Source organism: Andrographis paniculata, unplaced genomic scaffold, assembly GCF_009805555.1.
Source record: "Andrographis paniculata isolate CXL003 unplaced genomic scaffold, ASM980555v1 Contig30END, whole genome shotgun sequence".
NCBI classification, from domain to species: Eukaryota; Viridiplantae; Streptophyta; class Magnoliopsida; order Lamiales; family Acanthaceae; genus Andrographis; species Andrographis paniculata.
In genome coordinates this window covers 861,111-878,770 of record NW_026137563.1, presented here as the reverse complement: position 1 = coordinate 878,770, position 17,660 = coordinate 861,111, and the positions used below count along the sequence as shown (strand labels likewise).

General features: G+C 36.5%; 4 protein-coding genes across 6 annotated transcripts; 1 reads left to right on the top strand and 3 right to left on the bottom strand.

Moving 5' to 3' along the window:
• Positions 1 to 61: 61 nt before the first annotated feature.
• LOC127246539 (putative pectinesterase/pectinesterase inhibitor 28) lies at positions 62 to 2,680 on the bottom strand. The gene is made up of 3 exons (XM_051267979.1): positions 2,078 to 2,680; positions 1,614 to 2,004; positions 62 to 1,548 (listed from the first exon to the last, which is right to left on the bottom strand). The coding sequence occupies exons 1-3, from the start codon at positions 2,678 to 2,680 to the stop codon at positions 62 to 64; spliced, it is 2,481 nt and encodes an 826-aa protein (XP_051123936.1).
• A 164-nt stretch (positions 2,681 to 2,844) lies between these two features.
• On the bottom strand, positions 2,845 to 4,785 carry LOC127246734 (putative pectinesterase/pectinesterase inhibitor 22). Its single transcript, XM_051268262.1, has 2 exons — positions 3,776 to 4,785; positions 2,845 to 3,689 (listed from the first exon to the last, which is right to left on the bottom strand). The coding sequence occupies exons 1-2, from the start codon at positions 4,740 to 4,742 to the stop codon at positions 3,019 to 3,021; spliced, it is 1,638 nt and encodes a 545-aa protein (XP_051124219.1). The 5' UTR covers positions 4,743 to 4,785; the 3' UTR covers positions 2,845 to 3,018.
• A 1,465-nt stretch (positions 4,786 to 6,250) lies between these two features.
• On the top strand, positions 6,251 to 9,415 carry LOC127246828 (uncharacterized). Of its 2 annotated transcripts, none has more exons than XM_051268417.1 (9): positions 6,251 to 6,587; positions 6,693 to 6,759; positions 7,757 to 7,796; positions 7,894 to 8,026; positions 8,424 to 8,495; positions 8,580 to 8,660; positions 8,749 to 8,810; positions 8,894 to 8,982; positions 9,119 to 9,415. In XM_051268417.1, exons 1-8 carry the CDS (start codon positions 6,309 to 6,311, stop codon positions 8,958 to 8,960), a joined length of 801 nt encoding a protein of 266 aa, XP_051124374.1. In that variant the 5' UTR covers positions 6,251 to 6,308; the 3' UTR covers positions 8,961 to 8,982; positions 9,119 to 9,415. The 2 variants fall into 2 exon arrangements, with proteins under 2 accessions (XP_051124374.1, XP_051124375.1); XM_051268418.1 differs by having other exon boundaries at positions 9,109 to 9,415.
• On the bottom strand, positions 8,900 to 12,563 carry LOC127246827 (probable protein phosphatase 2C 34). 2 transcript variants are annotated; one of them, XM_051268415.1, is made up of 6 exons: positions 12,355 to 12,563; positions 11,428 to 11,715; positions 10,574 to 10,885; positions 9,746 to 9,863; positions 9,399 to 9,622; positions 8,900 to 9,307 (listed from the first exon to the last, which is right to left on the bottom strand). In XM_051268415.1, exons 2-6 carry the CDS (start codon positions 11,680 to 11,682, stop codon positions 9,095 to 9,097), a joined length of 1,122 nt encoding a protein of 373 aa, XP_051124372.1. In that variant the 5' UTR covers positions 11,683 to 11,715; positions 12,355 to 12,563; the 3' UTR covers positions 8,900 to 9,094. The 2 variants fall into 2 exon arrangements, with proteins under 2 accessions (XP_051124372.1, XP_051124373.1); XM_051268416.1 differs by having other exon boundaries at positions 11,428 to 11,710.
• Between the last annotated feature and the right edge of the window lie 5,097 nt (positions 12,564 to 17,660).

Sequence of the window (17,660 nt, the reverse complement as noted above, 5' to 3'; positions counted from 1 at the left end):
CATCAACGGTCCGACACGCTCTCAATAAAACCACGGCAGCCATAGCCATAGCTATGGCAGTCTAACCGTAAGGCATGGGAGAAGAAACACCGAACAACGATTCCCTTACGAATGACTCAAACTTCGAAGCAGAATCTGATTCTGGACTGATTTTGTTGTCTGGTAGATCCGAAGCAGGACTGCCGCTAGGAGACATTGCCGGAACACCAGAACTCGCCGGTACCGGAGAACCAACCTCAGGTGCTGAAGCTGGAGTCGCAGTAGGACTGATTGTATTCGGAGAAACAATCGTAACCGCAGCTGGATTGACCGGAGACATGGCCGGAGAATCAATTTGAACCGTCGCCGGAGGAGGTGCCGAAGCTGGATTGACCGGAGATATCGTAGGAAGATTAACTGCCCCCGCCGGAGGAAGAGCCGAAACTGGATTGACCGGAGATATCGTAGGAAGATTAACTGCCCCCGCCGGAGGAAGAGCCGAAACTGGATTGACCGGAGATATTGTCGGAATATTAACTGCCCCCGCCGGAGGAAGAGCCGAAACTGGATTGACCGGAGATATCGTCGGAATATTAACTGCCCCCGCCGGAGGAAGAGCCGAAACTGGATTGACCGGAGATATCGTCGGGAAATTAATTGTTCCCGCCGGTGAAGGAGCCGATGTTGCCGTGCCGGCAGGACTGCTTGCCGGCGATGACATCGTCGGAGAAGCAATCGGAACAGTCTCCGGCGGGGCTGATTTCGGCGACGGCGACAGCGAAGCTATAGCTTCTGCTTCAACCACCGATCCCAAATCTTTGGTTTCTTCCGGCGCCACCGGCGAGTACTTGACGTTCGGATCTTCCTTCGGGACCGGGAAGATGAATCCGGGAGCGTACGGGACCTTCGTCGGCGGCATCCACCGGTTGGCATCGAGAAACTCCGCAGCAGTGAACCGCTCAATCCGATCCGGCGGGAGCTCCTTAATGCCGTGCCATTTAATCCGGCCCATCTTCGGCGCGCCGGGACCTCGATTGTTGAATTCGGTGTAGAACAGAGTATCGGTCGCGAATTCGCCGTTCCACGGCGCCCATCCCTCCGGCCGGATCGGATAGTCGACGAACGACTCCATTATAATCGTCCTAGAGTATTGTTTCCACGGCCGGCCAAGGAACGACTCTGTTGTGCCCTTCACCGTGTTATACTCGTCGTCGCCTTTGATCGTGCAATTTTGGAGGACTAATCCCGTCGGCTGGCGAACATCCTTCCGGCCCTGCGCCGTGACGACGCATTGCTGGTTCGGCAACGGCTTCCGGATCAGCATCGTGCAGCCTTGGAAGACGACGGCGCTGTCGCCGAAGACGAAGTCGATAGTCCCCGAGACGACGCAGTCGCGGTAGAATTGTCGATACGTGTGCGCGTAGAGCGTGTCCTGATAGCCGTCGACACGGCAGTTGTGGAACACGGCCTTATCGGCGCTTACTCGCAGCGCCACCGCCTGATGCTTTTCCGGCCCGGCCGAGTTCTCGAACCCGATGTCCCTCGCGAAGAAGCCGTCTCCGTGGATAGCTGCGGCGATAAATCGAGTTTAATTGCGACATTACTAATTACGCGATAGATTCATCGATACGTACCAAAAGTTGCCGTGTTGTAGGTGTTGACGCCATCAACATAGTTTAGTTTTCCAGTTATTTTTGTTCTGGTCGGCCCGTCGCCGACCAGCATCAGATGTCTCAAACTACTGCCGATCTTAATTGTCTCATCGTAAACGCCTTCTTTTACGTATAATATGAATATTTCATTTTTATCCTTTGGGATGTCTTTCAATGCCTCGTTTATAGTCGCGTACTTGCCGCTTCCGTCTTTCGCAACGACGAGATTCGGCTTGATGTGTTGCGGCGGGGAGGTTAGAAGTTTCCGGCCGTTAAAGTCCACCCAGTCGGGGAATCCTCCGGCGGCCGGATTCCCTAACGAGAGGAGACGACGTTGCCTGTAGCTTTGAAACCCGAGGCCTATATAAAGAGACTAATGATCCTAATAGTATCGATCATATTTTATATGAAAAAAAATAATATATTTTTATAGGAATACCTAAGACCTCGAGATAAGTCGAGAGTTCTTCGACCATAGCAAGGGCATTGCTGCTCATCTCCATACTAGTTGTCATAGCTTCCCTCATTCTCCGGCCGGAGTCTCCGGGGACGTCGTCGAAGCCGTCGAGGCACGTCTCCTGGTTCGTGACGGCAGCGCTGATCCAAATCTTCAAGTCGAGGAGGATGTCGTCGACTTTCGTCACGTCAAAGCTGTTGAATTTGGCCAATGCCCGGTCGAGATCGCCAGCAGCGTGGTTTGCGAGCTCTTCGCACGTTTCGAGAGCTGATTTCCCCCTCGGATCGCTCTCGAGGCGGCGGATCACGCTCGAATTTCCGGCCACCTTTCTGACATAGTCGATTGCCGCCCGGAAGATGAACTGAATTAGTTCCCGGGGATCGGTGGAGTTCGTCCCGGCCGACCGGAGGCTTTCGACGCAAGTCTCCTTGTAATCCGTGGTGTCGCATATTGTTATGATCGCCTTCCGGGACGCCGCCACGTCAGGCGGCTCTTCCTCCTCGCCGCCGGCGAGATTAAGCGCGACGAGGGCCACGATCATCGCCACCAGCATCACTGAACAGACGATGACTATCACGAGCTTCTTTTCCATACTTTGATTCGATTATTGCACGATACATTAATCAATTGTGTAGAAATTGAGGTTGATTTTTTTACTTTTTTTTTTTTTTTTATTAGTGACATATGATCGTATGATGAGATGAGAAATGAGAATATCCAGAGCAGAACAGAACAGATGAATCCTTGTTTGTTCATAGTTAGTTACTGATATTATTCCTTGTTTTGAGAAGGTGATCGTAGCCGTTCATTTTGGATGCAGAGAATCTAGGGCCGTTGATACGATTACGAAGCCGCTTTAATATAGGCGATTTTCCCTTGCAACCGCTAGAACAATAATTAATTAATATAATTATATTATTAATTGATTAATTAAGTCCTTAAACCGGCGGTGAACCGGACGCCGGTGGCCGGCAGCCACGTCATCCCATCGAGAAACTTTCCGACGGTGAAGAAACCGGCGGTGGCGGAGTCGCTAATGACGTGGTACCCCGGCCACCGGACCCTGCCGGCGACGGCGGCGCCGGGGCCGTAGTTCCGGTACTCGCCGTACCAGAGCGTGGAGAGCGCGAAGTCTCCGTTCCACTCGAGCCACCCCCTCGGCTGCACCATGGCGGTCATGTAGGTGTTGAGGAAGACCGTCCGGGAGAACTGCTTCCATGGCCGGCCGAGGTAGGTCGGCCGGGTGGCGTAGACGAAGCTGTCCTGGACCACGAACCCGGTGCTCTGATGAGGGTCCTTCCGGCCCTGCGCTGTGATGGTCACCTTCTGCAGCGGCAGCGGCTGGCGCGTGAAGATCCGGCAGTTCTGGAGCACGGCGGCGCCGTTGCCGAAGATGAAGTCGATCGTGCCGGAGATGGAGCACTCACGGTAGAACTGCCGGAGGGAGTGCGCGTAGAGGGTGTCCTGGTAGCCCTCCATGCTGCACCGGTAGAACGCCGATTGATCAGAATCCACACGCAGCGCCACCCCCTGGCGGTTCTCCGGCCCGGCGGTGTTCCTGAACGTCATGTCCCTCGCGATGAAACCCTTGCCGGAAACCGCTGCCGGAGGAATTAAATTCAATAAAAAGAATTAGAATAGATTCAATTATTTATTTATTTATTTATTTATTTAATAAATTCAATACCGAGTGTTGCTGTTCTGAACGTCGTCCATCCTTGCAGGAAATTCCGGTCGCCGGAAAGTACAGTTTTCCCGGCTCCATCTCCGATCATCATTATATTAGTCTTCTTCTTCTTCATATCCACATTCTCATGGTACACTCCCTCCTTCACATAAATCACATACCTCCGGTTGCTATAGCTCGGAGCTCCGGCCACCGCCTGCGCCACCGTCCGGTAGTCTCCACTCCCGTCCGCCGCCACGACGGCATCGACCTGCATCCGGCGATCGCCGTCTCTACCAACAAGAAGCTCCTTATCCCCATCAGTCATCCAATTGGGGAAGACACCGTCATTTTCCTCCACCGTAAAATTCTCCGGCGGCGGCGCCGCCGGCCTAAACGGCATAGCGTGCATCTCTGTGTAAAGCGTGAGGACATTCGAAATGAGCTGAGTGACCTGCGAAAGGCTTCCTCTGACGAACCGCTCGAGGCGTCGGTCGGTGCCCTCGAAGCCGTCGAGACACGTGTCCTGGTTGCCGGCGGCGGCGCTGAGCCAGGCGCGGAGGTGGCCGTCCGACCGGGGGGTTTTCCGGCCGGCGCGGATTCGCGCCATTTCTCCGAGGGACCATCCGAGCTCCGACACGGAGAAGTCGAGGAGCTCCCTACAGTCGTCGACGGCGATCTGTTCCCGGCGAGAAATCGACAGAGTGTTGAAATCCGCGAGGGCGTCGGCGGAGGCCCTCGTCTGGTTCATGGCGTGGTGGAGCGCCGCCCGGAGGACGGAATTAGGGTTCCGGCGGGCGTCGCCGCCGATGCGGGAGTGCATATTAGAGAGACACGTGTCCTGATCTTTGATTTTATGACATGCTTGGAGGATCATGGCTTCGATTGTGGAGTTTTGATCGTTTCTGTGAATATTTGCATTGGCAAGAAATGTAAGAGAAAGGAAGAAGATTATTGAAATGAAGAGGTAAGAATTGGTGGACGCCATTGTTACATACACATGAATGAATTAATTAATTAATCAATTAGAATTGGTTCAATAAACATATATGGGTGGATGGACATTTGAATATGAATGAAGGGATTGCTTGAGGTGGATGAAATTCAATTGAAAGGAATAATTTTGAGGATGGGATGTTGATAGAAAGTATGCTTTGAGTTGGGCTTTGGCAAAAGATCATTAATTTGTTTCTTTTCACAATATAATTTCAACATATATTTTTTTAAAAAAATAAAAAATAAATTAATATGTTACGTATATTTATTATAAAAATTTGAGAGGTTTCTGTGTAATGAAAAGTGCCACGTCAGCAGTGGGAGAATAAAATTGACGTATGTAGAGGTTTTTATTACATTGCATTGCAGCATGGTCAAGTTATTATTCTGATATTGAAGCTGGCTGGCTGAAAGGGATTCTAAAATTATACACCAAGTTCTAGAGTGTGTTTTTGGTGTTATTACTTTATTTTGATCGGATTGTTTATTTATTTTTTATTTTTTATACTAAAAGTATTTAAGGAGTAATTAATTAATAACAAATTATACTACATATTAATCATGCACGTGTTTTAGCTCTCAGCGCGCGTCCCCTTAATTAGACGGTCAACAACCTCCATTAATTTTACAATCCATATCATTCTCTTATCAATTTTTATTTTACATTATTATACATATATACATATATATTCTTTTTATTCCTTGAAAATATTATTTTTATTATTTTTACATATTCTTATTTTTTTAGTATTATAATAATATTGTTGAGATATTTTAGATATTCAATTTTAGATTTAGTAGATTTATATCGTATCCATAGATTAGATTATTTAGATTTGAGTTTATTTTGTATTGCTTATATATATATATACACGACTTCTTATTTTGATAATCAAGATGACCATCTCATTATTTTCCCTCAAAATTTCTAACAAATATGATTAAATTTTTTATAAATTACAAACATACAATTATACAATAAATTGATGCAAACTTAGTAGTAAGTGAATTGATAAAAAAAAAAAAAAAAAAAAGAAAAAAAAAAAAGAAAATAAGTATTACTGGAGTGTGTTTACAAATGGAGAGACTGTAATCTATGGACTCTTAAATTTACATTGATAATTGTAGGAAGATAATAGTGTATGCAATTTTATTTGTTTGAATCAATCTTCATAAATGCATATACCAATTGATTAACGAAAGCAAAATTTAAATAAGTTGATAATAATTTCATTTTATAATTTCATAATGAAATTTTATAATAAACGACTTCTCCAAATATAGATCAATTTAATCGAATTGAGTTACCAATTTTTTTATTTTATTTTTTTATTTTTCTATTTTTTTTTATTTTTTATTTTTTGTCCCTATTTGCTTTTTCGCTTCAATACTGCATTATTTATCCGTAACACTTGGTAAATAAAAAAATTAAATAAAATTGAACTGATTATTAAGTGAAACAGCGATGCCACGTCTACATAGTCCGCAGGTTAATGTGAATTGTCTAGTTTGCCCCTCTGATTATTGTCTCCCCTTCCCGCAAATTCTCTGGCCATCAATGGCGACACCGAATGCGAGCCAAATCCTCTTGCCGATTACCGCCTCTGGAATTTCGCAGAGATCTAGCACACATTATTCTTCAAATTTCTTCTCCAGTATTAATTCCTTGCGTTTTTCCGGCGCCACTCCTTTGCGGCGGTGCAATTCGACTGCGACGCTCTCGAGAAGGTTCTTTCTGCCTTCCGTCTCTGGGATTTGGAACGTCTTAACCGGCGGCAACTCCGCCGCCCGAGATGCCTCCATGGCTATTCGACGAGGGATGCTTCTTTTCAGGCAGGTAAAATGCGGCCACGAGCTTCCATAATTTTTCATTATATATATATATATATTCCTTATAAATTCGATGCTCGGAGTTTTTAATTGTTCTATTTTGGCTCTTCAGGGCGATGTTCCAGGCTCCTTGGTGGAGTTTGACAAGGCTATCGAACTCGATTCTCGTCAGAGAGCGTGTAAGCTTGTTGAATTGAATTTGAATACTCATAATTGATGAATTTCTGCGTTGGTTGGTATTGTTGTCACTGTTATGGCTTGCAATTCTGAATCAGATAAATTTCTGGTAGCATCAGATTTTAGTGATTGTTCTTGCTGAGTTTAGTATATGCTTTGGATCTAGACTGCTTGTGAACTCATTTTTGTGCACATTTTGAATGCTTAAATTACAAAGTAATCAAGAACACAACTATTCTTCTTACTAAAAACCTACATTTACGACAGTTTTTGTATAATTTAACTCCATCCACTAGCTTGCAGCGAAAATGCACAAAATCTATTTCGATATGGAAACAATCAATCTTTTAGTTTCCAATAGTGTTTCTAACTTAACCTTTCCTTAAACAATGGTTGTTGCAGCTGAGCTATGTTTGAACAACAATCGAAGAATACATATTTGTACCAATCATGTTATTTAACTCACTACCTATTGCAATTTACGACGCAAAGAAATGACTATTTAGTATAAACACAAATGATAAGTAAGAGGCTCCATAAGATTGTATAATCTCAAAATCACTAGGTGGAGTTGTCTAACAGGTCATGAACAGTAAGTAAACACACACCTTGCTCATTGACATGAATAGTTTCACTAGTTCTTCATGGATTGTCATTGACACCTAAGTTGAATACGACCTTAGCTTCAGGCCCCAATAATGGCTATTATGAACTTCATCCTACTGGAGTAATTCCATCGTTGATTAGTATTTTGTTGAAGCCTCTGTCTTTCTCTCTAAGTGATGCTCGAAAGAAAGTCACATGTATCTGCTTTAAACTCTCTAGAAAATAATACTTCGCCATATCCTAATCGAAACAGCTGTACAACATCTTGAGGTTAGTTCAGCTGTATCATTGTTCCATTTTAAAGTTTAGATAGTAGATTAGATGATAACTTTTAGCAGGCATGTACCGAATCATTTATTCGATTGATGATTTTGAATTTTTTTGGGTAATCAGATCTTTGGCAAAGAGGATTATCTTTGTACTATCTTGATAGGTACTCGTGCCTCTCATTCTACTTATCTTTCTGGTACATTAATGTCGATTGTTCATGGTTTAACTTTCCTCTGTGGGTTCCGGAAACGTTTTGTTAGATTTGAAGAAGGGGCAGAGCAATTTAGAATAGATGTTGCACAAAACCCTAATGACACCGAGGAATCAATTTGGTGCTTTCTATGTGAAGCTCAATTGTATGGAGTTGACGAAGCCAGAAAACGATTTCTGGAGGTACCAACCTATAGTTATTTTTGAATGTGCTTAACTTGCTTCTACATGCAATGCTAATGGAAGTTTTTCATTTCTTGACATTGAATAAGTATCGACGCACCAGGGAAGTTAGTATAACACGACACACGTTCTCTGCACATTAGTCTTCCGAATTTAAATATTGAATCTCATTTGTAATGGTTACATTTTAGTTTCATTTCTTCTAAGAGATCGAATTTTGTCTTACGAGCTCAGCTGTCATCAAGTCTGTAACTTCGATTCTGTACTGTTTTGGCCATGGAAAATCGAAGACAACAACCCTATATACTTTGAATACAATTTTTCCTCAACTATTTCCCATTTTTTTGTTTTCATCTCACATTGAATTGGTATATGAGCAGTGAACCCTGCAATGCAGGTAGGTGTTGATCCCCGGCCCGTAATGAGGGATGCCTACAACATGTTTAAAGATGGCGGTCACCCCGAAAAAGTAACATACACACACTAATTAAGTGCATTTCTCCGACAATCTATTGGAGATCACTGCAGCAAAGTAACTTGGTTTTGTGCACAGCTTGTCGCTGCATTTGCAAGTGAACGAGGGAGCCAATACTTCTATGCTTCTCTATATGCCGGGCTTTATTACGAATCCCAGGTTCGTTTATCTGAGCAAATATGCAATGCCTGCTTGTGACAAATGGTTCTTGTCCATTTACTGAAGCCATTATATCTCCCCAATGCAGAACAAACCCGAGGAAGCTAAATTTCACATTGTTGCCGCCTGTAAATCCCCTTATGGCTCGAGGTTTGTCGTTGAAACTTTTTTCTCGAGACTAAAGATTGACAGGACTTAGTCATTTAATAATGGTTTGTCATGAATATAAACAGGTCTGATGACTACATGGCGTCTCTTGCCAAGGTTCATTGTAGTTGCCGAGACTGGAGTTTCGGATGAAACTAAATACCGAAAAAATCAAGTAAGAGCTTCATTTTCGATATTTATTGTTTTGATTTTCTGGGAAGTACCTTACCACTAGTTATTAATTTTTGCTTATTTTTAGATAATGAATGAAGCTTTTTTCCTCCATTCTAATTACTTCTAGATATATGTAGTTGGGGAGGTAGGGATGTCGATGAATCAAGAAACAATACAATAGCGGAGATATCATCCATAGCTATGCCTTTTCTCTTCTTCTTCCACGCCTGTGCCGCGCAATCAACCACACACTTTGCGGATTTTGGGCGGCTTGGAGCTGCCTCAACGATCTTAACTGCTTCTTGGTTCGATACAACATCCCATACCTTTGTTAGAAAGAAAAACATAAGCATTTTAGCTGCAAATTAAAGGATCGATGCAATCTTCGATTACGACTTTATATTTAGTTATATATACCCCATCTGTTGCCAGTATGATGAATTGGTCTTTGCTCGTAATGCGTCTCTGAATCACTTCAGGTATGGAGATAAGACCGAAAGCTTTTACACAGTAATCCCCGAAGGCTCTGGACATTGCTAGTCCGGGAGACTCATCATGGGGCAACCACAGCCTCTGAACCCCCGGCTCGTCATCCAGACAACATACTCTGCCATTGCTACGAATGATTCGCTCAGCTTCCTCTGTAGGCCATTTTAACAGAGTCTAATGATGAGCAGTCGAAAACACAAGAATAGTTCGTGCGCGCCCACATATATATCTATATAAGCAAATGAAACTGTAAATGTAAAAAGATAAAGACTAACGAGGCAGATTAGGCTTGAAGTCGATAGTAAGCTGAACTGCCGCTAAGTTGCCTTTGTCGCTGGCGGTGCCCAAAACCGCACGCGAATCTCCCACATTTGCCAAGTAAATGTTATCTCCCTGAAAGAGCGTCAAAAGTTTTGGGAATCAAAGAAAAGTTAGACTCAAATTTGGGCAATTGTTACTTTATTGATCAGTCAATAATATAAATACAACATATGAGGCGAACTTTAGGTAATTATTTGTGATGGTTATGATCAATTAAAATGAACATGCAAATAAGTTGGACAATTAACCAATCTAATGTCACAGGATAAACATGGCCTTACATGTAAAGTTACTTCCTAAAGCAATCTTTCGCGATCAGCTTCGTGAATTATTTACTGATTTGCCTATTAAATAGACTAATAAAGGTCAACATTCTTGCAGAAATAATGGTCCCAAATTATTAAATGGTGATGTATAGCCAAAGATTCCCATGAACCAACCAACTAATTTAGGACCACCTTTAAGAAATGAAGAACTTCTGTCTTTAAACATGCCTGGATGGCACACCTCATAAATTCTGGACTTAATTAGAACAAACTCCCAACTACTACAGAAGTCACAGGTGATGCTTGAAAATGCAAAACTTAAGAACAAGAAGGGGTCATAGTTACCCACAGAACCCATTTGTTAAGTCATATACTTGATCGAAACAATTGATCGGTGTGTGAGGAAACGAGCATTAGAAACCACATAAAGAGGTAATTAAGATGTTGAAAAACCTTGATAAATCATTATAGGAAAATATTAGGGATGTGATTTTAGGGTAGGAAGATTCAGATTACCTGTCTAACAACTGTCAAAGCAGTTGTTCCACTGTGGTAGGTATCGATTCTACGATGCTGCTCTAGCTCTCTGTCTACAGCAGCACAGGCCTTCATATAGGAATGCTTCCATATGTTGGAACTTTGGAGCTTCTTGGGAGATTCTAAATGAATTTCCGGATCATCAACTAATGCATCAACAAGGGACTCTTGCCAATAGCAAAGAAGAGATGCTGGCAGTGACTCTCTTACATGCTTTGCCACAAAATGTCCCCATGAACCGTGCCCATCAAACACCCCACAGAATACCATGTCTTCTTGACATCCAAATTCCTGAAATAAAACAATACTCTCATGGAGCTTATCTATCTAGGAAACATTAAAGATTCACTGTATTTATGGTATAAAAAAAAAAAAAAAGCATTGGAAACAAAGAGTTTGTTTACTTTGTGTTTGTGTTTTGGTTTTTGGGGTTGAATATGATAGTAAAATTAGCATGTTTTTATAGGGGATCTGATTAATCAAATATTTAAGTCACCTGCTTAAATTAGACATGAATAAAATAATTTTTCTGTTGATATCCATAAAGGTTCCTCCTCAGCATCTCTCATTAATTATTCCTCCATAGTTAGAATAAACAGATTTTAACATAAAAGTTAGTTTGGGAATCACTATATTTTCTCCTAACACCAGTCACCTACCCTTCATTATGATTCAAATTTTAGCTAGAAGGAAATGAAAGAAATATTTGTATTAATTGCCCCAACCACATTACCAATATTTGGTAACTTTAACTACTTAAACATCATGAACAACAAATCAAATCTTAATTGCTTTAACAGGGGCAAACATCCAAAGCTAATATCAGCGCATACCTCCCAAACAGTGCAGCAATCCTGGTTCACACCTTTCTCCCCTCTCTTTGAATAAACAGAGACCAAATTCTTGGATCCATCAACATTGACAACCCCTGACGTCGTTAATACTAATTCATTTCTCTTTGCATCCCTTGCCATAGCTTCGACAGCCTCCCTTCCATCGCAATCCCCACAATTGTTCTTCAAACTTTTTGTTCTCTTGATTGTAAATGATCTCGCCAAACCATTGAAGAGTGAAGACAAATGCCCCATAGTCTCACCACTGTCAATAGCTTTCAGCCTATACTACAGGCAGAAAAGCCTCATACGATCAGTAAACAAGTGGTTGTAAAGATTATGTTGTATCACACAGATATACGATTCACATAAAGCATATGCAGAATGGGACAAAAATGAACTAGAAGGATGATATCTGACTCAGAAAGCAAAAAAGTGCTGATTATTTTCGCAATACCGTACCAGAAATAGATTATTTACAATGAATAAACAATCCTTTAAATCTGCAAAGTTAGAGAACCTTAAGACTCGACAACTTAATAGATAGAATTCCAACAATAAAGGCGATTTTAACACGTTTGGTTAATCAGAAAATGTCGGAGGAAGATCCAATAGGACGTCAAGAAAGATATGTTCTTACATATTTTTAAAACGCAATAAATACGCCAAAAATACATCAAACATTAAGGAAACACAAAAAATTCTTTCTCCATTATTCATAAAACTATCCTCACGAATCAATATATATATATATATATATATAAACTAATAACAACAAACCAAAAATCTGAGCCTATGTCCAATTCTTCACTTATCTCAGTGCCAAACAAGCAAGCAAAACCTTCAACTTGCACTAAAGAAAAAAAAATATAAATCACGATCCAAATTCAATATAAACAACACAATAACATGTGCACTCAAATGAACCTGAAAGTTTCTGGCGAATGTGCTGGCGTCACCGCACCAGGAGATACAAAGCTGCCAAGTAAGATGACATCACTCGCCGGAAAACGATGGAGCTCCGATGGTTGGAGCTGAGAAATCCAGAGAATGAACTTGAACCTGCGGAGGCTCCAAATTCCATTAGCATTTCGAAGCTGTTATATAATGTGAAGAACACAAAGAGACGGGAGACGACTGTCAATAACTGCTTGTTTCAGCCCAGTATACAAATCAGCCTTCTGTGTCAAATGACAATAATACCCTCAATTATGTATAGCACCTGCAGGGTATTTGGGGAAAAATAAAATTTTGCATTCTAATTTTTGTTAACATTATTTTATTATTATTATTATTATTATTATTAAGAATTTCTGGCACGAAAGCTGTCACATTATTATTTCTGATCTTTATTTCTATACTTAGCTCATTTCAATCGGACAATTCTATTTATTTAAAAATACAATTGCTACAACAGTATAACTCTAATCCACAACTCTATTTTTAATTCAAAAAAATATTCTTTAAATATTATATTTTATATATTATTTTAAATAATTTTTATATTTAAAAATACAAATATACATCATTTAAATATAAAAAATTACAGATTGATACTTATAGAGACCAATTTACAATTTATAAAAATTAAAAAAAATAATAATAAATATCATAATTGACATTGTTACGGTGCAACATCATCAGTAGACATAAAAACTGAAGATAAAAATAGAGTTGTGTTGAAAAAGCATATCTCCAAATATGAAACTACAACGCCTCGGAGAAAACCTTATAATCATAGCTCAAACTATTATAGCATATGCATTATCGGTAAGAAAAATTGGCTAGAGGTACAGTCCAAATATCTCTCTTAATCTTAATTAAAAAATTAAATAAGATGTCATCATATAAAATTATGTCTGGGCATCTTTAAATAAAAAATTAATTCGTGTCTGTGACACTATTATTGTTATCAATAAATTGAAATGATCACAACGCTCTTCCCTTAAATTTCTTAATTATATATAATTGTGTAATTTAAATTTTTTTGTTTTTAATTTTTATCATTTCAAATACATGTCGTTTTTAATTAAAAAAAACAAAAATAAAAGGTCTTAATTTTATTCATTAAATATTTTTAAGAGACAAGTGTTTATTAAATGAACATAATTTAAAAATTTTAGTGGAATAATTATCAAATATTATACGGTATTTGTACTTAAAATGTGTTTATTATAAATTATAACATTATATTGTAAATTTTTGGAAGAAGAAAAAATGTCATCAAAATTTTCATAGTTATTCAAATATGGAATATTATGACATCAGCTTTAAAGTCATCATGTGCATGTTAAATACTTTTTCTAGAAATAAAATTGTACTTGTTTTCATGTGTTTTTAAAATTATTTTATAATTATTCATTAAATATATTGTTGTCAGTTAGACTTAATTTGTATAGTATTAGATCCGATTGAAAATTTACCCACATTTTTGGATAATAGATGCGATTTCTACAGTCATATAAAAAAATAAAAAAAAAATGATTGAAATATTTTAAATAGTATATTTTTAAAAATTATAAAATAAAATATTGATTAATTATTTACTTCTTTTTTTTTAAAAAAAAATGCCACTTAAGATAATTTTTCTCTCTCTCTCTTTTTTGAACCAGCAATCGCTATCCAAAAGTGCGCATTGGATAAACCCCTAATCGAACCTAATACTAGGGCTGGCAAACGGATTAGGTCGGGTTTCAAGTTTGGGTCAACTTAAACGGGTTACAAAACCCTTGACCTGAACTTGACCTATTTAATTAAATGAGTTGATATTTGCGACCTTAATCTGACATTTTATTAATCGGTCAACCTGAATTGACTTATATAACCCGTTTAAATCTAAAAATTTTAAATTTTAATTTAAAATTACAATTTATACTAATAAAATTTTCAAATACATAATATATACATATTAAAGCAAAAAATTATTTATTCATATTATGAAACTGATATTCAAGAATTGAATTAACAAACACTACAATACTCAAAGCGCAATCATTTATTTTTTATTGTTTAATTTTATAAAATTGACCATAAATATTAAATTGTATTGATAAAAATTTTTAAAATATATTTAAATTTAAAATAATATTAATTAAACAGGTTAGACGGGTTATTTTCAGGAACCTGACCTATTTAATTAAATGGGTTAAACGGATTTGACCCAATTATTAATTGAGTCGAAAATCTCAATCCAAACCCAACTATTTCATGTCAGGTCCGGATTGAATTAATTTTTGTCAGCCCTGACTAATACCATGTAAATTAAACCCGACAGGCGAGTCACACTAGGCTAACCAGATAAAAAAGAATTACAATCAAATTCTTACAAAAACAAAACCAATTTGACTTATTCTATTTCAATTATGCTTATAGTCAATTAATAGGTGCTTGGCCAAACACTTGAAAATAAAATATATTCAGCCCACCAGCAATTCTAATACTTCACATGTTTAATTTTATTTTTTTTATTTGACATACAAAATAACCACAATTGTTTATAAATTTATTTTTCTCCAAGCAAACAAAAAAAAAAAAAAAAAAAAAAAGTTCTGACATCCATACTGATTACTGATACACATGAGAGCGATGAAGCCTTTGGAGTAGGATTTATTTACTAATATGAATTGAAATAAATTAATGAATATATAACGCCTTTTTCATATGACCTAATCTCAAAATTGCTTTTATTCAAATTCCTATATTAAATAATACAGGTATTATTAAAATTATATATTTTTATTAATTAATAAAATACTACTTCCCCTATCATTCAAATCTATGTCCATTTTTTTTTTGAATTGTTATCAAAAAAAAATATTCTTATTTGTAAAAAATTATTCCACTTTGTACTATTTTTTACTATAAAATGAAAAATTAACTATTATTACTCATTTTTATTAAAACTCGTGCACAGTCAAATGAGCATCTATTTGCATGACGGAAAAAATACTATTTATTTTTATATGTATTACAAATATAAGAATAAAAAAGTAAATTAGGACACAAAGAGATTATTAAGTTTATTTGATTGTAATTTTAAATTGATTTAAAAATATATATTAATTTATAATTTTTATTTAAGTAATATTTTCTAACATAATATTTTATAAAAAGATATATATTTTTTTTATTAAAATTTTATAAGTAATACTACCTCCGTCCCACGTACCGTGTCTGCTACACTGTAGACACGGTATTTTAGGAGAGGTGTAATTAGTAGCTAATTAAAAATGTATTAGTGAAAATGATTATCCGATAATATAAATAATTATAATTTAAGATTAAGATAACAAATTAGTTTAATTAAAATTTTTTAAAAACATAAAATTAAAAAATTTAAAATGAGATTAAAATGTGTAATTATTTTTCGAAAAAGAAAAGTGATATGATATATAGGACGGACTGAAACGACAATATAGACATGATATGTAAGACGGAGGGAGTATTAATTAAAGTTTAAAATCACATAAAAATAAATTCATTATTGTAAATTTGTCAGTAAATAATATAGCAAGTGTCCATATCTGAGATAAGATACTATCACAGACTTCCAAAGATATGCTGCATATCCTGTTTTGTTCCAACTGTCTGTCAATCAACGACACAAAATAATAATGTAAACATAAAATAAATTTGGATTATTATTATTTTAATGAAATATACTCTATTAGTCTTAATTTAAAGAGCCATGAATTTGACACGAGAATTAAAAATTAATAATATTTAATTAAAAATAATATAAAATAAAATATAAAAGACTAAAATACCTTTATTTTTTTAAGGATTTTAAAAAGTAAATTAGAGTAATAAGTAGAGATAGTTTTAAAAAGTAGAAATAATGTTGTTATAAAGTGAGAAACATAATTACTAAATAAAAAAATAAGACAATTATTTTGAAACAGACTAAAATGAAAAAACAAGACAACTCTTTTGGGACAGAAAAATCACTATTTTTTTTTAGTAAAATAAAATATAATACTACCTCCGTCCCACATTGGATGTCTTAATCAACACGAAAATTTAGAATAAGTATATTAGTAGATAATTAAAAATATATTAATAAAAATAATTAACATATAATATAAATCATTATAAATTAATATTAAGATAACTAATTAATTTAATTAAAATTAAAAAATTTATTAAAAAAATTAAAATAAAATTAAGATGAATAATCATTTTTCAAAAAAAAATTGACATAAAATATAAATAAAATAAAATGGAGCAGAGTATTTTATTAATTAGTATAAATGATAATTAATTTTAATATTTTTTTACAATAAATAAAATAAAATGGAGCATTTTTTGTTAGAATTTTAAATTTAAAAATATTATAATAAAGTTGGATAATTATTTAATATAATATAAATAAAAATGATACAATATTTTAAATATAATTTTTTAAATAATACTAAAAAGCACAAAAAAATAAAAATAAAAATTAAATTTAATATTTTAAATAAATTATAAATAATACAAATCAAATAATGTTATTTACATGAAAACAACCAAAGTCGGTTTGGTTAATTAATGCCCTGCCCAACGAAGTTCTCCACAGGTGTGTTCGTCAATAAAATTTTACAAAATTTTTTATATTCCTTCAAATATTTCTCTTCAAAAATCAAACAATCGTATTTTCTATTTTTTATTATACTAAAAATTAATTTTAAATTTAAAATATTACATAAATATCTATTTATAAAATTGTTTAAATCTCAAACTAAAATTCATTCCTCCAAACAAGTACTTTTTTGTCCGTGGCTATTGCATTAGGAATAAAGACTGAATGTTAAATGTTATACCATAGAACAAAAAAATTTTATTTTAAGAAAATTATTTGAAATACATAGGTGAAATTGTTCTGCGAATTTTCGAGATAACTTGATGTTCTAAAAAATAAAATTTCAAATTGATTAACGAATTATATAATCCATTCCCAAGAGTCCTTCCACATAGAGGCAATACAGCAGAGACTAAAACAGTACACAATACTGAAAAAATAAGCTCAATTTGGGATGAAAATATTGCATAAGCTTTGGTAATTAATGAGATAAGTTTAAAATGATGCAAATAAATCATAGCAGAGTGAGTAGTGTGCAGAACATACAGCCAAATGCCTTTCCAATCTACATGAACATAACACATCTTCATTTAGCAAGAAATCATTCACTATATCTATAAACAAACAAGTGAGGGTCAGCATATCATTGATCCACATCAAATTATTTACTATT